A 26982-nucleotide genomic window follows, 5' to 3' on the forward strand; every position below is an offset into this window, starting at 1 on the left:
AAGTAAAATTTATATGAAAGTTTGAATTGCAAAAAAGTCCAAATTGTCCAAAATATATTAATTGCAAAATAGGACCAGTTTCTTCTACTAAACAATGGTCATCGAGGGCTCCTCGTAAGTCGGGGAGATGTATGTTCATATCGATTATGATTGAGTTGGCTAACAGTAACATGGCTGATAGTCCGCCTTTGGCGATGCTTGTTGTCGTTAATGATGTTAGCGTCCTCGCATATTTCGTTTGTAACGGATCTTCTGTTACGTCGTGGTTTCTCATTAATTATTCGTTGAGGTATTGTCGAGATGTTGCTCCAGATTCTAGAAGAGAGTTGGAAAATTAGCAATGGAATTTTCGGAAAAGTCAGGGTCTGTGATTTCGGGTAAAATGCCTTTTCGTTTGGATGTAGCCTTTTTTGTTGTTGATTTCGTTGTTTTGGCCTGGCTATGTCAACTCATTTGTGTTATATTTTACTCCGCCGTTGTAGTTTTTTTGATTTTATGCTGACTTGCGACTGGTTCGTTAATCTTTTATGGCCTGGTGGGAAATTCGACTTGTAAGGCACGCATCGTGCTTTGATTTTCTCGTTTTGTGTGTCCCACTTTGCGTGTAGTTTTTTCATCTTTGGGCTTGTGCCTGTGAAGGCTAGCTCTATGTATTTTGCTAATTAGACAGATCACTACTTCTTTCGGCTTTAGTGCCAAATTTGGCCAAATCCGAATTCTTCATGGTGACCTCGATTTTTCCGGGTTCTTTAATCAATGATACTAAATTCTCAGTTTTGATTACTGAGGAGCCAGGGCAAAGAACTCGCATTGCCCATGAAGACATTTTTTGCTTGTCGGGAACGTGGTTTCTTTGTGGCCAGTTTGAGAGCTAATTATGTCTCAATTCTGTGGAGTCGTGTCTTGGGTAGAGTGTTTCATCTTGGCAACTAATCTGCATTCGCCCTCTGGGTCATCTTTGCGTCTTTGATGAGCATCTTCCGTGGCTTGTACTTGGTTTGTTCTACATCTGTGTGTGGTCTGGCGTTTTCATCCCATTTGTAATGATCTACAAATTTTCATTCCAACATTTTTATCCCAATTTCTAAATCTAAATTTTTACCCAAAAATCAGTTTATATAAAACATTTGGGGTTCAGAAATTGCACACATGTTACCTAAAGGTGCATTTACTTTTCGGACAAAATTTGCTTCAAATGGTAACATATTAATTTTCTTTTGTCAAGAAACTTTTTTGTGGTATGTTAGTGATGTTAGGAGCTAACTGAAGCTTCTAGATTGAACTGTGTTTTAGTGGCCTCTGTGATACATACAAATCTTCTTTTTAGCGGTTGAAACAGCCCTTCAACTAAACCGATTAATCTCTGATCGTGTCTTGGCGCCGCAATTAACTCAATACTATGATATATTATAAAATCGCAATACATTACAAAAATCCTTTGATTTGCTGACCGATTTGACATTTTGCTTGCTCCAATCCAATTGCTCTCGGTACACCATGATGTAATACATGACTCTGTTACGAATTTACGAATATTAATTGAGTTAGCTCTATCAAACACTTCGGCTGTGGAAATTCAGAATATCTGTCTATCCATTTAAGGAAATTGATTTCTTGATTTCTTGCCGTTTTATATTTACTTGACCTCCAAACTCTATTTGCATTTTTTCATCTGGGATTTTGCATATTTTTAAAAGATCTTACTTTGAGTGAAGATGATAGGTATTAAATTTTTAAACTATTTTGGCACAAGGTTTACACTTTGCCGCCTTGGAAAAAATATCTTTATTCATATAGGGCCAACGCATTTATTGCCAGGCCGTCCTTCCCCAACAACCGGGGTGTGGGCTGTGTATGGGTTCTACGTAATTTTCTTCGATAGCGTTGGGAATGGCGATTTTGCCATCTACGCACCTGTCCTTGTTTTCCTTTAAGACGCATTTTAAGACGCTTCTTCAATATGGCGTCTTTTGAGGCTGGTCAGTAAGGTTGAATTAAAAATTTTCGAGAGTGCAAATTTGAAGACGTCACTGAACAGGTCACTCTCGGGTGTGGCAATTTCGGAGCAGGTCATATCTTTTGTAGGGTAAGCCGATGTTTACAGGTTGTCAGAGTCGAGTAGATGGTCCTGCTTTATTTGGAAAGCACACTTTTGAAGGAGTGTTTTGCTTTGTTTCAGCATCGGAATTGACCAAGGCAAATACTGGTAGAGTTTTTTAGCAATTAGGAGATGTAGTAAGCGACTGATTTAGAATATTTTTTTGGGCAAAAAGCGATTAATTATTGGGCAATATTGGAATTGTAGGATTGGGTCTGTTATTTTTGGAACGTATCGGTTCAAATGCGTGATTTACTTTTCACTTCTTTGAGTCGTTTTTTTGCCCGTTCCTTGCTATCACCTATACAAGGTTTTATTGTTGGTGCGAAAACATGATTGCGTTTTGAGCATGTTGTGATTGAGTCTATAGTTTAGATACTGCGAACTGCTCATCATTTGATGTTAATTTAACAGTTTCCTGTTGTGAGAAAAATAATCTACTAGTCGCATTTTGAATGGCGAATATGAATTATTGTAATTTGGAATGGAAGCAGGCAATCTGTCCATCTCGTCAATCGACTATTATATGATTTATTTGAACGATGCACACTCACACATTATTTAAAGTAATGCTCTGTGATTATCTCTATGGGTTTTCCAAAATAAATTAAAGTATTCAATGGACCACATGACTGCCGATAACTCTATCGTTAACGCTATATCGTTCCTCAAATGAATTCAGAAACATGATGCAAATTCGAGTCCTGCTCTTATGCCCTTTCTAGATGCATTGAATTTTAAACTTGTTTCCAAATCAAATCAGACTTAGAAGGTTTCATTTCTTTGGCTTCTGAAGTTTTTGTTTTCATTACCTGGAACCTGGAATGGATTTCCCTAAAATTCAGTCTAAAGAACTTTAGTGTTCGTTTTTAGAAGTGGTCTCAGAGGAAAGAAAATTTGTGAAAGATTCGGAATGAGTTTGCTTATTTGATGAATCGAGCCCATAACTGATCTTAATTTATTCAAAAATATTGGTTCAACAATGATTATCTTTCATCTGTTTTGTTTGATAGTGGCGTGGTTCCCGTATGAATAAATTTATGTCTCAGCCCAAGAATTCCAGATTTAGCAAGATGGCACTCCTGAAGGTAAATCTGTAGATTTTCTGTACTCAATTTTGCGGTACTTCAACATTTTTTCAACAATTTAATATGGTCATCGTAACTCCTCTGGTTTACGATTAATATATTATCTAAGACACAGCACGCCCCTTGTCATTCAGCTGAAATTTACTTTTTTCGTAGAGACCCGTCTTAAAGCAATATGAACCGGACATATCTCCACTAACAGTATAGAAATTAAAATGCCGGGCCTTATCAAGTTGTATACTTAACTGACTGTAAGAGTACTGCAAATCAATGGATAAAAACTAGACTATATCTTGGGCTAATTGGTAACAAGTTGTTGGGAAGTGCTTTGAAATAGCGCGTCAATGCTTGGCATCTGGTATTTTTTTTTAGAATTGATCTTGATTATTTTTTTAAATATGAGCTAGATTAAATGCTTCATCTTTTTATCTGTCATAACGATTAGGGAGAGAAATTTTTTACAAAAGTTTTTTACAAATTTTTTACAGTGGGTGGGGTTTTTGATATGTCGTTCCAAAGTAATTTTTCGAGTTCTTCTTTTATTTTTTGTAGAAGAAGAATCGGAACTTCTTTTCTTTAAAGTTCTCTTTAAGTTTTCAGGCGACCTAAGGTTTTCACTTTTTCATTTGAAAACGTTTTCAATTCGTTAAGTTTTTTTCCGACCATTTTGTGTTTATGCAGTTGAACATAACCCCAAGAGTCAAGGAGCAGGGAAAAATGTATGCTGATAATTTTTTAGGTCTGGGCGCTAACAATACTTCGATTGTCTCAAACTACCATTGTTACATAATTGTCATAAAAAGAACTCTGATTGTAGTCAACTTTTTATATGTAGTTTTATCTGTATGAACTGTTTTAGTAGAATTTTTACAATTTTCGACCCGTTTATTTGATGTGGTGTCGGCTGATTTATTTCCACATACCCTCGTATAATGATTTTGAAGACCACAATGATTGCATTTCTTAACAGTTGCGGAAAAAGATTGGCGAAAGGTTGCGTTCCAAGTCATACCACAGTTGCGAAACTTGTTGTTGCTGCGTCGGTTGTTATCAGACTGTTGGTTTTGTCGGAATTGAGATTTCGCGCCGTGAAATTGTTTATCAATTTATATCGTCTTAACGCTTGCTGAATTTGCGGAAGTAACTCTTTGTTGATTCATTTGTCCCATCTCCCTGCTGACCGCTATATTCCATGCCTATTTTCGATCTAACGTATCAAAAAGGGTTCGCGCTGAATTCCGTGTTTGACATACTTGCGATGAAATTATCGCGTTTTATTACACATTCTCATGTTGCTATATTTGCTATAGAATTGCTCGTTGTGCTGTAGATTTGCTTAACTGTCTGTTCGCGTTTTTCTTTTCGTAAAAAACGAACATATCGCTCCAAGCTATATTTCGAGGGCGAATAAACGAGTTTTCCAACATTAGCCCATGGTTATTTTTGTTAGGCAAACAATAAATTTTAAGAAAATTTTTAGTAAATATCCACCTATCTTCAGTCCCAATACTGAGGTATAGGAGCGAAATACGTTTTTGATCCCATAAGTTTCATTGGCGTTCGCCACAGAGCATTCAGGTTTCAATTATCTGTTGGCATTTCCAATACCATTGGACTTTCACTTGGCTGTTTCACTGGAAGTTGACATTCTATCTCTTTTTGTGTGGTTGGGTTGTCAATGGTGCGCTCGTATGCTGCTTCTGAAAGTCGCAATTCTGATGATTTATCCGCCAACAGTGTATCCACAACTATAGTTTCTCTTGCAAGTTTTAAATGTACTCCTTTTTCCCATCTGATCGGTGGATCGGAAATCGGTCTCTCCCAAATTTGTTCAAACGAAGGGGAGTCTTGCGTGGATCACGGCTGATCCATATTCCGACGCCATGTCGTACGTAATAGTAAAAATAGTTATTTGGCGGGACAACCACTTGTAATAATTTTGACTTGTGAATCCACAAGCTTTGCGAGTCGACAAATAGTTTGAAGTACTTTGTGTTAACTAATTCAGCGGAACTAGGCTTCTGTTTTGCTCTTTGAAAGCAAAACTATTAGTGAAAGAACATTTTGGCTGATCAAATCACTACTTTAAATTCTATTGCACTAGTTATGTTTTGTCTTATTAAAATTAAGTTTAAAAGAGGACTACTGAAAATTGAATTATAAAACGAAGGAGGGTTAAGATAATAAGGGAAAGACAAATTAGGGAATTGAACAAAAACAAAAAATGAATCACGTGACATGGAAACTGAATAAAATGATAAACAAATTTACAGACAAACTCAATGACATGACAGGAAATAAGAATCAAGGACTTGGGATACCAAAAAAATGGAATTTAAACCTGACAAAAAATTGAAGAGCAAATATGAACGTAGATACATTAATCAAAATTAAAATAAAGACATTTGACCTAAATTCAAGGAAATGGCATCAAATTGTGTACCAGAATGCTCTTAAATAGTTCTACTTTGCATAAGTTGACAGCTTTCGGCATGTAATGCTTTTGTCCTTGATATCCAAGAAGTGGCTTTCTTTACCCAGAACTCATAGAAGTGCAGCGTTTTCGAAACGAAAATTCTCTCCAATGCCATCTTTGCAGCTCTAAACTCGCACAAAGTCCTTTTTTAAACCCAGAACACCTTTAAAGCCCCCTGTATTTGTACATCTTTCACATGAACCCAGGTTGAGTTCTCAGACGGAAAGTTGGTATGTCCAGCTTGTCCCAGACGGAAATTGTCTACGTCCAGACCCTCCCAGACGGAAAGCGCCTATGTCCAGACTTTCCTAAGTTCAGAATTTTTTGTGCGTTCAACGTGCATTCATAAATCCCCATCCAAGACTATCGTACGCTCGAAATTGCGCATGTCCCGACTTAAGTTTTTGGCCCTGAACTCTAATGAAGCGTCGTAATTTTAGCAGTGAAAACTCTTTGCTGTAAGAGAGAGTAGATTTAAAATTTACACCCCCTTAATGGATTATAGTTAATTTTTTCTACTTGTAAAAGTTTATCGATAGTTTTAATCATTTTAGGTTGTCAAATATACTTATATATATACACAATTTTTTATTCATTTCATCTGAAAGATGGGTAAATTTGATTCTCTTCGTAAAAAAGAAAGAATAAGTAAAACTTTAAGTTAATAAAATTTTTTGTTGGCAATTACCAAATGAGTATTAATTTCAGAACTTAAAAACTTAAAAATTACAATACAGCAAGAAAAAATTTTCAATTCTGTTGAACATTTTCTCGAAGAAAAGCGCTGCTATTTGGCAAAGTGAGTTTGCTCGAGTAAACATAATCCAGTTTGTCACTCCTTATAATTTCACGGCCAGATCTTAAGTTTAGGGTAATAAGCGTGAGTAGACATTTGGAACAGTGAAGTTTTGGACATAGACATAAACGACTAACGTCGGAAGAATTGCACTCGTACGGCTGGGCAGGCAAACAGTTTAGGAGGTGGGCATAGACTAGGAAAAATGTCATGGGGAAACCACCTCCGATCAGGCAGGAGTTCGAACACGCGGTTTCTTGGATAAGAGTTAACGATATCAACCACTTTCCTACACAGTATGTTTGCTACGCTCTCACAGTCGCTGTTATTTTGGCAACAGACTTAATTTCCGAATGCTCGTATTTCAAATCGTTCAAAAATTGGAACTCAAGCGTGAAAAAAATCACACGAGAAGTGAAACTAAATTGAAAGAGAAAAATATGCATGAAAGAGAATTGCTCTCTTAAACTTCGTTAGAGAGCAATTAATAACGGCATGGGGCAAACAAGAGGGAGGCGTATCCCAACCTCCTTAATTTTTTGAATCTATTCTGTTCCCCCCTCCAGCTCAGTGAGCATAAATCTTTAATGACCCCCAGGCGCACGTGCTAGTTTCTTACATAGTAACGTGCAATGTAGCCGCATCTAATTTGTAACTGGGGGTCATAAAAACACTGGGGGGCCGAAACAGAAAAGGTCGTTTTTTTACCATAAATTTACGCTTACGCAGTCCAGTGGTGTAAGGATGAGGGGTTACGAACCGACCTTTTACTAACCATTTATCAAGTGCTCTCAACAGTTTTGGTGACTCCCATACTTAGAAAACACTGAAAGCCTCATAGAACCACCTACTCGGAAATATTGCCCTCGAGATTTACCAGTTTATTCCGTTTTAAAGACAAAAGGTTAGGAAAAATTGGTGCTCAAGACGGATAATCGGTAGTACAAAAATTCGATTTAAAGACCAGCAGTACAAATATTGTTGCTTTTAGTTTCCTTTGATAGCAATTAATAACAAATTAGTTAGGTGAATGCGTCTCCGCAAAATCATATTCCTGTTGCTTCCAAAAAGCTTTGGCTATTTCTCTGCGTCGTATTGAATGTTTTCGGAAAGTTTGTGAATGATGTTTCAGAAAATGAGAAAATATAGTCTGCAATTTGCAGGAAACTAGCCACCGTTGACGCTCTTGACAGGATTGAAACAGAAAAAGACGACAGAAGGTACAGAAATTGATCCCAATTTTTAAAAGAAGTTCTACCTCGGTGTGCATTTTTTTATATTCTTAAAGTATACTTGAATTCAGCTTCAAAACTGAATACCATTAAGCTTAGTAGTGCTGTCAGCTATCAATCCATCTAATAGACTTCGCTAACCCAATGCAGTAAAACTTAAAGGCCCGGCTTCATCGGTTTATCCCATTTCTCTGAATTTTGATCGTTTGACATTAACCGTATTCGACCATATTTCAATGCGTGAAAGAACTTCTTGGGAAACCCATTTAGAAAAAAATGGATACAAAGTTTAAAAAAACAGCAAAAATTAATATCAAAATGCCACATGTGAACAAATAACCGATAACGAGAAAGCGAATTTTTGTTCAAACGCCGTTTTCTCACTCTACTTCAAAATTAGAGCGAAGAAATTTCACGCCGTAAAACCACTTGCCTTTTTCGCTCCACTTCCTGTTTCGGTGTGACCAAAATCACTACTCCAATTTGACTTCAAAAATCATGAAATAGTGTGAACAGAAAAGGAGAGTGCCTAAATAATAACCGCTGAGAGGCTAACGGTGGCTATTAAAAAGAGCACTCGAACAAAAATAATGCTTAGCAACTTGCCAAACCAGCACAAATCTCCGGAAAATCCCCTTAAAGCGTAATTAATACTTTGTGAGCAGTTTAGGTGCCTTCCCCATGTTAGTTTAGATAATTAGAACCCCGACTTAGCGTCCTCGGGCTTCACTGTTTGCCCGTTCTTCTGACGCAGTCAAATGGGTCGAGCAAAAAAAAAGTTTGACGAAAGTGTGAGAGCAATTAGTCTTAAAAACCTCGTTGATTCAAAAGCAAATACATTAATCTTTAATTATCTTCCGAAATACACAAGCAAATGTAACACTGTTCTGTACATATCATACACTATTAACAATGAAGTTACTGTTGCATAAATATCATTGCATTTCAAATAATCACCCATATCTCGTAAAGCAGTCTTTATCGGGCAACTAAATACTGCTCGAACACAGTTATCTTGGACTCTTTCACTGCCAGACGACCACATTCTATCACTTTCCCCTTCTCCACTCCCACTGAAATAATTGACGCCAGTGAAAAGGAGAAGCAGTCTTTAAACGTTTATGCTTTCGGTTTCAATTTTGAACTATAATGTTTTTAATGATGCTATATTTGTTGTTTATAAAGCTCAGATCACAAAAGAATGAATCAGGATTTAGTTTAGAAAATTTCAATTATATCTGATTGAAACAATGTTATGTTACGTCTGTAATATTAAATGCTGTAAGTCAAGGAGACAGAACGATCGCAGCTTAGTTCAATTGTAATTGGGATACACGAATGTCCGTTTCATAAGGTCAGATTTCTGTTGATTTTACATCCATATAATTGCACTGTTTCCATCAACCCATTCCGTGCACAAAATTTGGATATAATTATACATTCTAGTCGCATGCGTTGAAAAAACTAAAAATCGATGGTCACATCCCACAGGGGAGGAAACTGCTATAATCAAACTAAAGCTTCACAAAATTTACCTCTTAAGTTGGCAGTTCGTTGAATAATCTGATTGACCAGCTTAAGCGTCGCCATCAGCTCTGACTGGTTCTGGCATCTAATGTTGTAGCTGTTAATGAGACCCTGGTTGGTAGTGTACAATTGGGAGTACGTGCTCTTCATCTCTTTCCAGTCTCCCAAGAGTCGTGCGTCTTCTGCCTTTACAACCATGCTTCGGATCAGTGTCGAGTTATCTGCCACTTCTGCGCTAAGACGGCTGCGAGCCTCGTACAAGTCATCCACCTGTAAACATGAGCAAATGACGTCAGACAATTAATTGCTCTCAAACAGCGCGGGAGGGGAGGGGGAGGAGTACAAGATTCATGTTGGGTACCTCTATAGTCATCACACCTCAGAACATCCTTTGCCGCATGGATGACCTGAAGATCTCGCAAAACGCACCATTATTTTTTGAGAGATTCAAGATCAGACAAAGTTTGAAAGCCAAAACTTTTTTCCGTCACTCTTCAACTTGGCAACATCGGCGAGCAAAGAGTGGCAGAAAAGGTAGACTGCTCCCAAAACAGAGTTTGGCAGTATTTTTCAAGAGCTAACGAGTTATTGTCATCAATAAATTATGCGACTGTTATCGCAACCTGAGTTGATTAAACGAACGAAATAGCATGCAGCTATGGGTCTAGAAAGAAAGTGATAACTTGCACGCTCTTTGGAAATTTTTACTTCATTAAAAATTTACAGTACGTGTTCAGAGACTATATCAAAATGCAACTCTTCAGTTTAACTCATTGGGAACAGCTCAGAGTTAAGAAAAGTCACAACTCAGCAACACACGTCCGAAAAATCCGAGAATTAATTGTAACGCCTCATTGATTAGTTTGTGGTTTGGGTTCAACATTGCCACGTGGAGGATTTAATTGAACGGGCAAACGAAGCACTTCAAAACCAAAACTTTTACAAATAGCGCTCGGACAAAACCAGTAACTAGGCAAAACATTTGCGCTCCATAACAGTATCTTTGAAATTTGTTTTAAACAGAATATAAATGCATGCTAGAAAAATTAGCAGCAACATTTTTAATGTCAAAATTAAAAAATTGACAAGCATCAAAAAATAAATCACTGAACAAACTTATATAACTGTTTAACTTCGAATTGAACCATTATAAATTTTTTGCTAACTTGTTCTTACGTTTACGTTTTTACCAACACAACACAAACGCTGAACAAAAACTACTATTTATAATAATCAAAAATCTGCGCATAAGTGGTACTTTAAGCTTTACTCTTCAATTGTGGAGGTTACCGAACAATATTACAACAGTTATTCGACAGGGGACCATTGCAACGACAATCCAAACCGACTAAGTAAAATTGCAACGATACAAAGTCGTTAAATTAGTCAGAAAATGTTTTCGGTTCGATCATTCTGATTTTAATTAGTCCCTCGAATCTCTTTTCTACTTCTGTTTTTGCTTCACTTTTGAATTACAAAAAAGCTCTTTTCAAAGTAAGCCAAATTTGTTATACTCTCAACAATCACGCCCAAAGTTGAATAATTTTTCATCGTAGAAGAAAAATTAAGTAAAGGCTGAATATTTGAAATGAATAGTTACTTAGATCTGAGCACCAAAAGGTCATGCTGTCAAACGGATAATTAAAACGTAAAATGCACAACCATCAAAAGAGATAAAAGCTTGGACGGTTCAATATTCAAAGCTACAACTAAGTAATTCAAAGGCATCAAAACACAGAAAAGCATTATTGAATGTCAGTTCTCAAAACAGAGATGAGATTTACTGCTGAGAATGCATACATTCAGTCTACGGTTGTTGCATCTGCCGCCAGACAGAACTGAATTCATAGTACGACAATGGCGGGTTTTCGTTAGCCTTTCTCAGCTAGTCACCTAGTAGTTTTTTTTTCAAATTTAGTGGTAGCAGAAGCAATATTAGTCTTTCCAAAAGTGTAATTGATGCGACGACCTTCGTGAATTTTTGCCGGGTTTCAGGGGAACAGCAGGGTTTCAGGGGAATAGCAGGTTTTCAGGGGAATAGCAGACGTATCTTCCTTCTCAGCGAAAGAGCCTCGAAAGTGAATTTCTGTCACGGGCGTTTATGTCGGACTGATGATGTTAAGTCCAGCCGGTACATAATTTAATCGTTGCGGATTCTATGATAGTGTGGATTCATAATTGATAAAGATTGCTGATACTTACCAACAGTTTTGAAAGTCTCGTAACAAAGTTTGAAAGTCTTTAACTGAAAAATTAGATCTGTAGTCTTGCTTGCGTGCTAGGGGACACATCCCCGTAAAAAAGCTCGAAACAATATAATACATGCTGTGGTGAACATTTAAACTTCATTTTAACATCATAGTGTAATCAAATTCATGAGATATTGCTGGAGAGACTTTTGGAGAAGTCGTGCTGTCATAACAATTTTTTTAAAATAATTCGAGCATTGACTCTGAAAATTATATACGATCGGTTCATTTATATGGAAGTACCTAAGAAGCCTTTCATGAAAGGTCGCCCTCAAACTAATGGAGAAACATTGAAAGTAAGTTTAAAAGATTTAAAGCAAAAAGGCAAAGAAGTTATTATTTATCTAGGATTATTTCAATAAAAAATTTCTAAAACGCAGAAACGACTATCACTATTTTATTCTCTTTTTGAGAAATACTATGGTGAAAGGAATTTTAAATTAAAAAATCACGATACCCTTCAACACTACCTGCGCCAATTAATGCAGGATTGAGTTATCGGAGCCTTGTCGAATCAGTTTTCCACGATTCTTGGCGGAGGTAAAACTGCCCGAAATTAACAATTTCTGCGAAGTCTGCGGGATCTGGAAAAAACTACAATTAACAAACATAAACCGACAAATGTCGGAAAAATTGCTCTTCAACGACAGGCGAGGCAATTCAATTCAGGGTCTGTAGCCAAAATCAATTTTTCTTTATGCGTGCAAAAACCCTTGCCCCCAACGGCATTCGAACCTTTGCCCTCCCGATCTTTCAGCACCCGCACTAACCACTGCACTATGACTCAATTAGTTTGCCAAACTGCAACCGACTATATATTAGCAATAAGCTTTACTTCGGAGAAAGCAATAGAGATCACTAAAAAATGATGAACGAAACCGTAAAAAGTCACTTGAGAAGTCAAAGAATGTTCTAGAAGAAAAGCGCAAAATTGTCAAGCGAAAAATTTGCAAAAAAAGACACACATGTTTACAATAAGTGTTATGAACCTCGTTCAAGAGCAATTAAAAACAACTGACTAATATCAGGCGAATTTCTCTCAAAGGACCACCGAGCGGATGGCTTCGGTAGTAGCCAGCTGGGTCTTAGGGGTGCTAGAGTTAGGGGGAGCGGTGTGTGTGGGGGGGCGGTGGAGGGGTGTCAAGCAATGGGGGCAGGGTTTGGAGGGCTGGACCAGAGGGTGAACGGCGGAAGAGCTCGTGGAGCGCGTTGGAGTGTGACAGGGGGGGGGGGGTGACTGCGGGGGGTCAAACGTTTAAGAGTAACAACCGACCTTCGCTCCATGAAATAGTAGTTCAAAACAGCTTCGGTGAATCGCATACTTACAGACTAGTAAGGGTCTAAGAGAGCTGCTTAGCTAATTAAAGACCTCGATTATTCAATTGTTATCCCGTTTCTTAAGGACGAAAAGTTGAAAGGGTCACACGAAATATCAGTCCAGCAAAAAATAATTAAAAAATGGCATAAAAAGGCCACAGGACTAATATAATTGTTATAATCTATTTTTAAGAACAATTGACCACAGGACTAATATAATTGCAGACATCTTCTTTTGAGAGCAATTAAAAAAAAATTAAAACAGCACAAAAAACATCGCCTTGTTACACTTAGTCAGCTTTCAGAAAAAAAACTGAAGACAACAAAAAACGTTTCCGATAATTTTTGAAATAATATTCAAGTATTTTTATTACAGCCGTTGTGGGCCTGACGGCGGCTATTAATAAATGAAAAAAAGGGTCCCCTCTTTCGGACCTAAAACCAAATCAAAGTAACAATTTTACACCAGAAAAGCTGAATTAATTGAATTGCTGAGCGGTTAACCAATAAAAACTTTGGCCCAACTAACAGAAAAACAGTCGCCATTGATACACATGATCAGATTAGGATTCTAAAAACAACAGAAAAGAAAAGGATTGCTTGAAAAAAACGATAGAGCGTGTTAAAAAAATTGTTTCATTTGTTCCTGTTAGTTAACTTTAATGCATTTTTTTAACAGCGACCTGAAAAAACAACAGTAGAAAGCAGCTGCATGATCCCGTAACAGGCATCAGAAGGGCTTGAGCATTTCAGCACTCAAAATGCTAAAAACAACATAGCCGGCAAATTGACGGAAAATAGCTGCCGTTGACCCGCTTGACGCAAACTTTGCATATTCGGTTAGGTTCTTAAATTAAACTAAATTCAGCGTCTAAAGAAAGCTATTAAGCATAATAGTATTGCCAGCTAGCAATCGCTTAAATGAAATTTGATAAACTAATGCATTTTGACTTCAAGACTGGGCTTCAAATGTTGATCCAATCTCCTTTTATTCTGCTCTCCTGACATTGACCGTATTCACTACATTACGTAATTTAATGAGTGAAAGAACTTAAAATCCATTCAGGTGAAACAGTGATTGAGGTAAGTCAGAAACCAAAGGTGAAAATCGTGACTTATGTAAAAAATAAACGTGTTCAAAAGGTAAAGCTAATTAAAAACACAGCAGGACAAATCCTGAACAACAATCCCAAGAACTGAATTAACTTATGACCTAAAAATTACCGTAACTTTCAGTTTTGATAGTGTTGAGGTTAAGCAACAATTTCTCAAAACAACAAAAACAATCAAGACTAAAAATTTTTATTTTCTGAAAAGATGGCTTCAAAATCGAAAACCGACCTCTATGGACTCAAGCAACCAATTAAATTCCCTTATTTCTCATTATCAGCCTGTCATTAAATGTCAATGAAGCCTGTAACCAATAACATTCAAAATTTTTTCAAGGCAAATAGTGTAAAAGTCAGAGAAGGCAATTGCTACCGACTGATAGAATTACTGCGGGTAACTGAATCCTCATTGGCAACTGATGAGACCTGTCATTAATGAGATTGAGGGATAAGACAGCAATAAGTACAAATACGAGCAAAGTTCAAATATTTTTTTTTAAAACGAACAGCGTAGAAGACACAGAAAGCAATAGCTATGAAATGAAAAACACTATTTGTATTATTTAGAGTGTTCTTAGCAATCAACCGAAGAGACATGGTAATAATTAGAATAAATGATAAGACAAAAAAATAACAAAAAACTAGCAAAACTCAAAAATCTGGTAATAATTCTTGAAAACAATTCGTATCAAAACAGAGTTATACAAAGCTTTAGTATTGAATAGAAACGATTAAACAAATTAAACTAATCCCAAATATCAATAGTGAGACCTGTCACTAATGAGATTAAATAATAAGAAAACAAAAATACAACAAAAACTCGCAAAACTGGAAAAATTCCCTCAAAATTTTGGAGAATTAGTGACCAATTCATAAAAACTGCTAGCTATTAACTCGAACCAGCTAGTATTTTATGACAGCAAATAGCGTCAAAGTCATAGAAGATTTAGGTGACCCTTGATGAATTCTAGCATTTGCAAATAGGCACAAGTAAAACACATATGTAGCAAACTAAAAGCACTCAAGGAGAAAAAATACTAAAAATATGAGTCAAATTAACGCACGCGAATAAAAATCAACTCTCAAAAACCAAAAATTTGTTCAAATTCCAATTTCTCACTCCACTTGAAAAGTAGTTGAGGAACAAATGACATCATGGCGAGCGCTGATAGCTGATGCTAAGAAAAACTCGCTTTAGCTTAATTGAGGGGGGGGGGGGGTTTGAGCTCGGTTGGGGACTAGCGTTTGGAGATATGGTTGGAATTAGGCGGAGGGGTGAAGGGGGAGGGTAGGAGGAAGGGGTTCGAACTCGAGGAACCACCATCCATTCCATGAAATTGTGTCTCAAACAGTTTCAGTGACGCGCATAATTGCCATGCCGGCTCTACCTGTTTATCCCGTGTATGAAGACGAAAGTCAAATGGTCAGAGGAACTAAATGGCAGAGCAACCAAATGGTCAAATAGACCAGAGGACTAATATAATGACTAAAACCTTCGTTTGAAAGCAATTGAAAATTGGAACAGCACGGAACACATTGTCTTGATACACAGCCAGCTTTGTGGAAAAACTCACAAAAACCAAAATTTTGTTATAAAATGTTTCCGATATATTTTTCAAAACGCGAGTATGTATTGTTATAAGAGATCTAAACGTATCCCCCTTTGAACTTAAAAACGATTCATATTAAATTAACATCTGGTGTAGTAGAAAATGCAGAATTAACTTCAAGGAGTGAATACATTAAACTCGAGGAATCTTCCTTGCCATCAGCAATCAGAAAATGAAGTGCTGAGCGATTAACCAAATACAAGCTTTCGTCCGGTTGCCGGAAAAACAGTCACCATTAATTCCCATGACCAGATTGAGATTGAACAAGAACAGAAAAATGAATTGTTTTTTTAAAAAAAGTTAAGAGCCCTATTTTGATTAGAATTTTTAGTTAGGCACACACCTGTTCTTGATGGAGAGGATAGAGAGATAAGTATCAATATCAATAAACATTTTCCCTGGAAACTAAGAGTAATTAGAACAAATTCCGGGTAACTCAAACTGGATTTATGCTGTTTCTATTTTTGATCTTGTTTTTCAATATTGTGAGGGTTCATCTCAGATTGCTTCGCTGAGCAGCTGCTGTTTAAAAACATAACCGACTAACGGCGGGCGAATTGCTCTCAAACGACTAGCGAGCGGTTGGCATCGTCAGTTGCTAACTGCGGATTAATGAGGCTAGCTTTAGCTTATTTGAGCGGTTAGAGGCGAGTCTTGGGGGAGGGGGGGGGGCTGGGGGGATTTGAGCTTTTGTGTGAAATGAGTTGGAGTCAAATGGGCAGGTGGGGGGGGGGGGTCGAATTTTAAAAAAAATGTTTCGGTGAATCGCATTATTAGAGTCTCAGTAAGCCGAAAGGCTCTCTAAAAGAACTTAATGTCCTCCGGGCTTTACCTGTTTATCCCCTTTTTGATTGAAGTTCAAAATGTTCAGGGGAAAATGGCCACACAAAAACAGTCTGATAAAAAGTTGATAGTACGAAAAATTGCATTAAAAAGCCATCAGGAATAATATGTTACAATCTGTTTCATACAAAAAGAAAGGGACAAAATTAGGAAAAGGACAGAAATTTTCAATAGTATCTGGCCAAGAATATGACTGCGTCTATTATATATAGGACAGTATGCATTGAACAAATTTTATAATATTGATTTAACAATGCAGAAAATGTTATATAGGACAGTACAATTGTCAACAAATTTTATAATATTGATTTAAACATACAGAAAACATATATAGGACAGTCTGCATTGAACAAATTTTATAATATTGATTAAACCATGCAGAAAATGGCCATACGAAAAAAACAGTCTAATAAAAAGTTGATATTACGAAAAATTGCATTAAAAAGCCATCAGGAATAATATGTTACAAACTGTTTCATACAAAAAGGGGCAAAATTAGGAAAAAGGACAGAAATTTTCAATATTATATGGCCAAGAATATGACTGCGTCTATCATATATAGGACAGTATGCATTGAATAAATTTTATAATATTGATTTAACCATGCAGAAAAAATATATAGGACAGTATGCATTGAACAAATTTTATAATATTGATTAAACCATTCAGAAAATGGCCACACGAAAAAAAAAAAACAGCCTGATAAAAAGTTGATAGTACGACAAAATTGCATTAAAAAGCCATCAGGAATAATATGTTACAAACTGTTTCATACAAAAAGAAAGGGACAAACTTAGGAAAAAGGACAGAAATTTTCAATAGTATCTGGCCAAGAATATGACTGCGTCTGTTATATATAGGACAGTATGCATTGAACAAATTTTATAATATTGATTTAACCATGCAGAAAATGTTATATAGGACAGTACAATTGTCAACAAATTTTATAATATTGATTTAAACATGCAGAAAACATATATAGGACAGTCTGCATTGAACAAAGTTTATAATATTGATTAAACCATGCAGAAAATGGCCATACGAAAAAAACAGTCTAATAAAAAGTTGATATTACGAAAAATTGCATTAAAAAGCCATCAGCAATAATATGTTACAAACTGTTTCATACAAAAAGAAAGGGACAAAATTAGGAAAAAGGACAGAAATTTTCAATATTATCTGGCCAAGAATATGACTGCGTCTATTATATATAGGACAGTATGCATTGAACAAATTTTATAATATTGATTTAACAATGCAGAAAATGTTATATAGGACAGTACAATTGTCAACAAAATTTATAATATTGATTTAAACATACAGAGAACATATATAGGACAGTCTGCATTGAACAAATTTTATAATATTGATTAAACCATGCAGAAAATGGCCATACGAAAAAAACAGTCTAATAAAAAGTTGATATTACGAAAAATTGCATTAAAAAGCCATCAGGAATAATATTTTACAAACTGTTTCATACAAAAAGGGACAAAATTAGGAAAAAGGACAGAAATTTTCAATATTATCTGGCCAAGAATATGACTGCGTCTATCATATATAGGACAGTATGCATTGAACAAATTTTATAATATTGATTTAACCATGCAGAAAAAATATATAGGACAGTATGCATTGAACAAATTTTATAATATTGATTAAACCATTCAGAAAATGGCCACACGAAAAAAAAACAGCCTGATAAAAAGTTGATAGTACAAAATTGCATTAAAAAGCCATCAGGAATAATATGTTACAAACTGTTTCATACAAAAAGAAAGGGACAAAATTAGGAAAAAGGACAGAAATTTTCAATAGTATCTGGCCAAGAATATGACTGCGTCTGTTATATATAAGACAGTATGCATTGAACAAATTTTATAATATTGATTTAACCATGCAGAAAATGTTATATAGGACAGTACAATTGTCAACAAATTTTATAATATTGATTTAAACATGCAGAAAACATATATAGGACAGTCTGCATTGAACAAATTTTAAAATATTGATTAAACCATGCAGAAAATGGCCATACGAAAAAAACAGTCTAATAAAAATTTGATATAACGAAAAATTGCATTAAAAAGCCATCAGCAATAATATGTTACAAACTGTTTCATACAAAAAGAAAGGGACAAACTTAGGGAAAAGGACAGAAATTTTCAATATTATCTGGCCAAGAATATGACTGCGTCTATCATATATAGGACAGTATGCATTGAACAAATTTTATAATATTGATTTAACCATGCAGATTTAAGTTGCGGAGAAAATTATATTTTGAGATGGGGTGGTTATCCCATTTCAAAAAGAACACTTTCAATCAACTAATCAAATTTTGCCCCTATTTTCTAATGATTCATCATTTACATATATACCACTAGCTCATTTCATCTTTCTTTCTCTCACCTGTTGGACTAAATGCTTGAGGTTGTAGAGAACATGTGGAAAATGAGCTTCGCATTGGACATCTCCAGACACAGCGATGAACTCAAACAGAGACTGGACTAGATCTCCAGCTAGCTCAATGTCATCTGTGCGGAACGTTACCTACACATAACCAACACATTCATAACAAGCCATTTAAATTGGGAAGTTGTCACCGTTTCCAATCACAGTCTGTCCCCCCCTTAAAAAAATGCGCGGTGTAATTCCACTCCAATTACTTAGACGTCCGAGGAGCAATCATGATAAAAGGTTGGGAACTACAACCCCCTCCCCTCTCTGTTAAAATATGACAATAATAATCGGAATTTTGCACCATATACTAGACATACTAAAATTGCACTGGCGATTGCCACCTGTTATTACGCTATAAAACAGCTATCTGTGCAAAAACAAGCATTAGTTTGTAAGCACGTCGTTGTGAAATCTGAAAATCTTTTTAGCGGGGACGGGGGCGGGTGAATACATCTGGAAGATGTTCTTCCTAGAACATTGGGATGTCTAATCAATTGTATTATCTCAATGAACCAAATTACGAGTCCAATGTGGAATGATCTTAATTTTGATTAATATTAGTAGGCATAAGAGAAACTGTAGCCCTTTAATTAATTAATTTGTAAGTCATGGAGACAAAACAAAACAATCGCAGCTCAGCCAAACAGTTTAAGTGGGATAACTGAATCCATGACTTTCTCAGGTGGTTAGAATTTCATTGATTTTCCATCCATATACCGGAACTATTTCCATCAACCCCCTCCCGGTGAACAAAATTGTTCCTATTTAGCTGTCTGAACAAACCAATACTTCTATTGCACTGATAAAGCTTTGCACAACCCAATAAGAGACTGAATTGCATGTGAAGGTCATTATAGTTAATTTATGATGTTATAAGGGTGTAAAATCATAAATTATAGATGGTCATATTCTATCGACGGGAGTGGTGAAGGTGGGGGAGGGGTCGCATGGGGAAGAAACAGTTCCAAAATACCTTCCAAATAGCACATGAAGAGTTATCAGAGCCCTTTCTGTACGCGACTATTTTTCTATTTTCATTTGGCGTCATGGGCTCGAAAATGTCGCGTTGCTGAAACGAACGTTACTTGAAAATCTATTGCACAGACACCACATATGATTTCGACTTTCATTCGAAAAAAAATTAAAAAAAACGACGAATAATTAAAGAGGTCCCAACCAATTTAGCTGTTTTGCTGCAGTAAAAAGATAAAACTCACACGACATTTACATCATTTATGGTTAGGAACTATTTGTGATAAATGGCCGATTTCACGGTACAACTTAGTTAGAAGATTGACACGTTATACATTAGAGGACAATGCAAACAATCTAGTATTTTGCCTAGTAAGAACTGCTATTTTAAAATCACAATACTGTCCCTTCAACACTACCTGCCAAATAGTGCAGGATGAGTTATCGGAGCCTTGTCGAATGAGTTTTCCACGATTCTTGGCCGAGCTTATACTAGCCGGACTTAACAAGTTCTGAGAAGTCGCCGGGCTCTGGAAAAAGATCCACACGTTTTCCTGAATTTTGGTAATTCCAGATTTTCGAAAAAATGAACTAAGAAATTTACAAGGCACCACTAACAAAAAATCTTGATGTGTGATAGTTTACAGTTACTAGGCTGTACGAGAACAACGGCTTAGGTAAGACAGAAGTCCAATGTTCAAATGAGCCTTAACCGAAACAAAATATAGCCGACTGTCCAAAGAATTGTCTCAAACAATTAGAAATAGCTTTGTTCGGTAGTTTCAGGGTCCATACGGTTGGGGGGGGGGGGGGGGGGGGGGGGGTGCATAAGAGTGAGTCTAAACTTCCAATTGATGCAAATGATTTTGTCTAAACTTGCAAATCATGGGATCATACCTCCTCAGCTGTTATGGTGAACAGTACACTTAGACTAGTAGACTAAAAAGGCTCCTAGAGAACTGCTCAGCAACTTATTGCCTCTGGTTTTATATTTATCCGGTTCCTCAGACAAAAAAATGGTAGCACGAAAATTGTATAAAAAACAGGATTAAAAACAAATGTAACGAGCTGCGTTTGAGAGCACGTTAGAAGTAATTATTTACTCCGCTTTCCTCGATGATGATGAATTACTATTCCTAAAGAGACCTTCACTTCAATAGTTCTTGTCAAACATACGCATTTCTAAAACTTTTGCAATTATGTAACCTCGAAAAATTTTGAAAAGTGAATACAATAGTTTGCATATTAACGTAGACAGGATAAGAGTTCCACGTTATATTGCGTTAATGTAGTATGTTATTGTGCAAAATAATTTAGAGGCGAAAACAGCGAGTAGTTAAAATTTCTGAATAAACAAGACGAATAGCTGAATTTCGGAACTTGAAATCATCATCATAAGCAAAAAACGTCAACATTCTTAATGTGAACAGGTTAAAGTTGCAGCATGTTACCGACTGGCAAACATTTATTAATTAAGAGAACTTATCCATCAAGAGCAATGGAGTGTAATTTAGCTAACACTGGCGGCCATTCGTTGCGGCATGCATGATATGCATAGATTGTCGCCTGTCCTCAAGTAGGTGAAGGATACATTCATCTCAGCCGAGTCCTCAGAGGGCTTCTCTTCCAATAGAAATGCCATGTTTAGCCACATGAAGATCTACGAAATATCAAAAATTCTACCTAACATCTTATTCGCTTGGCCATGGACAACTATAGCTGTACCTACCCTGTTGATCCGCTCATTGATAATGAAAGAGACATAACAAGAGGGTGCCTTTTCGGGTGGCAGGGTCTTTTCATGCCTCATGAACATACTGAATTTGGGCAACTGCTTCGACAACTCGAACACATGCAGGTAATTGCTTAAATAAAAAGCATGCTCACATTACACAGATTCCTCTTCTAGTTACGGTTCAACTTTTTTTCAACCGAATCATTAAAACTCAAATTAAAGCCCCCTATTCAACATATGCTCCACTTTTACATCACTTCACCTCTAAACATTCCCCCACAACGTCAGTTATCATTTGTCGGTCCTGAACTGGTTTCATTGTTAAAAAATTCAATAAAAATTAAAGTTATTCAAAAAAAGTTTCAATGGCGCAATTGACTAAGTAAGTCAAAACGCAAATGACCAAAAATCTAAGATTTGGAATAGAAACATCATTTATAAAGCAGTCGCAAAGTTTGGAACCTGGTCTTGTGTCCGACGAATATCTTCATGTGGAGATCCACGAGTGAATTGGTCAGAGGTCGCAGTGGTACCACAACTGGCTCACTTGAAGCCGCGGAATTACCCGGATGCCTAAACACACAATTGCATCTTTTATGCTTATAACTCTAAGCTATTTGCACTGAATGCCTTACTCGAGTATTTAAAATATTGAAATTGTTCAATGCTGTATAGAGTAAAAATCGAATCTCAAAACGTTTGACTCCAAACAGCACAGAGACGGCAAATTGCCGAAGAATAGCCGCGTTGACCCGCTTGACGCACATTGGGATTAAAACAGGAAAAAATTAAGATAGAAATTGACCATTTTTCTAAGTGTTCTTATTTGGTGTGCAAATTCTACATATTCGATTAGATTCTAACATTACATTTAAATCAGCTTCTAAACTGAACGCTTTTAAGCAAAATACTTATGCCCGCTAGAAATAGCGTTAATGAATTTTGATAACCTAATGCACTATGACCTAATGATCGGGCTTTATATGTTTATCCCGTTTCTTTTGATTTTGCTCTTTGACCGTATTCACCACATTACGTAATTCAGTGAGGGAAAGAATTTAAAATCTATTCAGTTGAAACAGTGAGTGAGGTAATTCAGAAGTTAAAAAAAGAGAAAATTCGTGACTAAAAGTGAAAACAAAAAACTTGATCAAAAGGTAAAGCGAATTAAAAAAAAAATAGCCGAAAAACTCCGGAATCGACTCGAAGTGGAACTTAACTTACGCATTAGCCAAAAGCTAACTAAACTAGCAAACTTTCATTTGCTTTATTAAATCAGTCGACTAAAAAAAGAAAACAAATTAAAAGCGTAAATGTAAAACGCAAATGTAAATTAAAATGTAAATGTAAAAGAAAAATGTAAAAATATATTCTTGCCAATTTTTCACTAGTTGCGACTCCAAGAAAAACTTTTGATAACAGAATGCCCAATAAACTTAATTTCTGTTCAATAGAATTGCCGATGTTAAAAAAAACCCGGCAAATTGCTGAAAAATAGCCGCTATAGATTCCCACAACCCCGATTGGGATTGAAAGAATGAAGAAACCGACTTTTTGTCCAAAAAAAAACATTTAAAACATTAATTATGTTGGTCTTTCTTAGTTAGATAAACTTCTGTTTTGAATTCTGGGATACAAAGAGAGGCTAGTATCAATACCAAAAAGCACTGGGGATGATAACTAAGATTTATAAGAACAAAGCTCAAGTAGCGGACATCTAAAATTTGTTTTCAAGGGTTTCTCCCGTTTTTATTTTTTTTTTGCTACAGGCTCTGATTTTAAAATATTTTTCTGGGCAGCTGCTTCAAAAAATCACTTTTGACAGAATGAGAGAAGAACGAAGATAGCCTAGTGAAATCAAAAAGATTCACGCAAAATTTTGAACAAACTGAACTACGGTAAAGCGAAACAAAGAAGTAATAAAAACTGGGACAGCGGTAATGGCGACGTGAGAATGAAATACGAGGAAGTATAATACAGAAAAGATGACAAGCGATAGCTCTCAAAAAAGGTGCAGGCGAAACCTCTAAATAAAACAGAGCAAAAAAACTTAATGACAAAATCTAAGAAACCCGTTAAAAATCTTAATGATGTTCTCTAAAAACAGCAGAGTCTCAAAAGATGCTTTCAACACACTGTAAACATACCCGTCAGATTGCCGGAAAATAGCCGCCGTTGATTCCAATAAGCATGAATGGGATTGAACGAATAGAATATATTGAAAAAAAAAGATTTTTGTACAAAAATATTTTTTAAGATTTATTTTGATGGCATTTCGTAGTTGAACATATCGTACTTCTGTTTCTTAGAGAGAGGCTACAGGGGCTACTATCAATACCAATAAGCATTAGAGATGGTAACTAAGACTTATAGGAACGACGTTCAAATAGCGGGCATCTAAAATTGGGCTTTATGGGTTTATCCCGTTTCTACTTCTGACTTCAATTTTTTATACCGACTCTGTTCATTTTGAATTGCTTTGCTGAGCAACTGATGTTCAAAATCACTTTTAGCAGAATGAGAGAAGAGAGAAACTAGCCTAGAGAAGTCAAAAAGATTTCACGCAAAATGTCGAAAAACCGGCAAAATGGTAAAGCGAAAAAAAGTTTGACGAAGTAAAAAAAAATACGAGCGCTATAATAGCCGGCTGAGAAGATGAGGGCGGCTATTAATAAGCCGTTTCTCTTTATTCGTTAAGCAACTACACGATACCCAAACGCACGGGAAAACACTAAAACAAGGAAATAAAAATAAGCTAAATGTGCTATCAAACCTTTGTTTTCAAGTAGTAACAGTAACGCTACAGCAAACCTTTATAAACAATTGAATATGACAAAAAGCAGAAAAGCGCCAATTAGTAATAAAAGTGAGAAAGCAAAAATTGTTAAAATTTAAAAATTTAGACTTTTTTTTCAACTATAACAACCTTCAAGCAATAATAAAAGTTAAAGGGCATAAAAATAAATCGACAGGAATACTTATGCCTATCAAGAAAATTACCCCGGACCCTAAAAATTTGAAAAGTGGGTGAAAAAGCTAAAAAAGCGTCCAAAAAGGCAAAATTACAAAAATAGCTGAAGATAGCATAAAAACTATAATATATGATTGAGATGGGCAAAAAGAACTGATTCGAAAAACTTGATTAAAATACTTCGCTCGCTTAGCAAATTTTTAAAATACTTTCACTTCTTAGCCTATTTTTCTCGGTTTTTCTCAAAAATGCAGCATGAACTGAAAATTACTGTCTCTTCTCTTTGCTCTTCAATAAGTTCAGCCGTTTCACCCAAACACTTAGTTTTCATGTGAGGCATTGAACTTTACATCCGGTTTCAAACACACCCCAAAAACTTATCCATCGAAAAGACGCTCGAACAATACTCCTCTTCGAGTCGTTGAAAAGAGAGTGCCTAAAAATAGCCGATGAGAGGCTGACGGAGGCTATTAAAAATAAGCAGGAAATCAAATATCACAACTACTAGAGGCTGAAATTCAGTGACACATCATAATCGAGTTCCTGATAACCTTCGCCTTCATCGAAGGCTTTCATAATTTTCCCTTTTTCCGATAGTTGTATAATTCGACATTAAATGTTCTGCATTTATATAATGGTACCAACTTGGCTCAGCGATTGTAACGTGCTTCAAAAAGGTACAAAACTGTTGTTCGTGTTCTACTTACAAACACTAAAAGTAAAACTGAAAATAAAATAGCCAACAAAAAAATTATCAATTATAATAATTGAAGTAATAATTATAATAACTGAAATAATAATTACTGAAATATAACCCACTAACATCGGAAGAATTGCACTCGAATGACTAGTGAAAGCTAAAAATTTATTACAACCTGCTTCAATACAAGGGACTAAATTCACTGATGGGGCTTCAAATGACATCATTATATATCATTGTATACCACTATAACAGCAAAAAAAATCAAAAACTTATACTAATTTCGGCGCAATTTTCGTTTGTCTTCTAGTAGTGAACTGCCGTCACTTGAGTTCAACTGCTGAAACTTGTGAATAAGAGCGAAATTTAGGTTACGCAAAACAAAAAATTTTGCATCATAAAAAATCAGCTCGTTTACAATAATTGCGTCAACTTAGTTTGAGATCAATAAATAACCAAACAACGCTAACAATAACACACGCACGATTTTGTGCTTGGTGCAGAATGTGCCCAGATTCGAGCTTGACAGCATGCAATGCTTCGCATTATAAGCCTGTCACAGGGAGGAGACTGTCAAGACAGACAAGAAAAATATCCAGATTAGTCCACAAAAAAAGTACGTGAAAGCTCCAAAGCAAACAAACTCTAAAAACAACCCTTCATATGAATTTATGTCTCTTAAACTGCTTCGGTGAATCGCATACTTTGAGACTAGTAAGCCATAAGGCTCCCAGAGAATTTCACGCCCTCCGGGCGTTACCTGCTTATCCCGTACTTCAGAACGAAGTCAAAAGGGCCATACAAAATATCAGTCAAGCGAAAAATGTCATTAGAGACCACAGGACTAACATAATTGATACAAACTTAATTTGAGAGCAATTAATCGAAAATTATTTCTGTAGAAAACTTAACTACAAGAAAAAACATACCCGGCAGATTGCCGGAAAATAGCCGCCGTTGATTCCAATAAGCATGATTGGGATTGAAATAACAGAAGATATTGAAAAAAAAGATTTTTGTACAAAAACATTTTTTTAAGTCCGATTTATTTTGATGGCATTTCATAGTTGAACATACTTCTGTTTCTTAGAGAGAGGCTACAGGGGCTACTATCAATAACAATAAGCATTAGAGAGAGGTTACTAATACTTATAGGACCGACGTTCAAATAGCGGGCATCTAAAATTGGGCTTTATGGGTTTATCCCGTTTCTATTTCTGACTTCAATTTTTTATACTGACTCTGTTCATTTTGAATTGCTTTGCTGAACAACTGATGTTCAAAATCACTTTTAGCAGAATGAGAGAAGAGAGAAACTAGCCTAGAGAAGTCAAAAAGATTTCACGCAAAATGTTGAAAAGGCGGCAAAATGAGGTAAAGCGAAACATTTTTTTATTCGACGAAGTAAAAAAAAATAGGAGCGCTATAATAGCCGGCTGAGAAGATGAGGGCGGCTATTAAACATAACCGACTAAACGTCGGAAGAATTGCTCTCGAACTACTAGTGGGAACTCTAATCAATTGCAGCCTGCTTCAGTCCGGCGGGGGCGAAATGGGACTAAGAAGTTCAATAGAGGGCCTCAAATAACCGCATTAGAGGTTAATATATACCACTATTAATATCTAAAAGTGGAAAATGGCACCAATTTCGGCGCACTTTTCATTTGACTTCGAGTATTAAATTGCCGCCAATTGAGTTCAGCTGCTTGAAATTATGATTGAGAGGGAATTTTAGATCACACAAAAAGTCAGGGGCGTAAAAGTCACTCGAAAAGTCAAAATGGTCAAGCAAAAAT

At 36.1% G+C, this 26982-nt stretch overlaps 1 protein-coding gene across 4 annotated transcripts in view; it reads right to left on the minus strand.

Moving 5' to 3' along the window:
• Positions 1–8525: 8525 nt before the first annotated feature.
• Positions 8526–26982, minus strand: part of LOC142344513 (BBSome complex member BBS2-like) — an 89461-nt gene continuing 71004 nt past the window's right edge. The window contains exons 12-19 of one of the 4 annotated variants that reach the window (XM_075396230.1): positions 21978–22088; positions 21510–21645; positions 21300–21440; positions 20200–20310; positions 19782–19877; positions 18758–18898; positions 9226–9487; positions 8526–8763 (exon numbers count right to left, since the gene is read on the minus strand). In XM_075396230.1, the coding sequence (XP_075252345.1) occupies positions 8669–8763; positions 9226–9487; positions 18758–18898; positions 19782–19877; positions 20200–20310; positions 21300–21440; positions 21510–21645; positions 21978–22088 (1093 nt within the window). In that variant the 3' untranslated portion in view covers positions 8526–8668. The remainder of the gene's footprint in view (positions 8764–9225; positions 9488–18757; positions 18899–19781; positions 19878–20199; positions 20311–21299; positions 21441–21509; positions 21646–21977; positions 22089–26982) is intronic. The other 3 variants (XM_075396233.1, XM_075396231.1, XM_075396234.1) reach the window with 3 other exon arrangements.

This window comes from Convolutriloba macropyga, chromosome 8 (assembly GCF_964194025.1).
Source record: "Convolutriloba macropyga chromosome 8, txConMacr16.3, whole genome shotgun sequence".
Taxonomy (NCBI): domain Eukaryota; kingdom Metazoa; phylum Xenacoelomorpha; order Acoela; family Convolutidae; genus Convolutriloba; species Convolutriloba macropyga.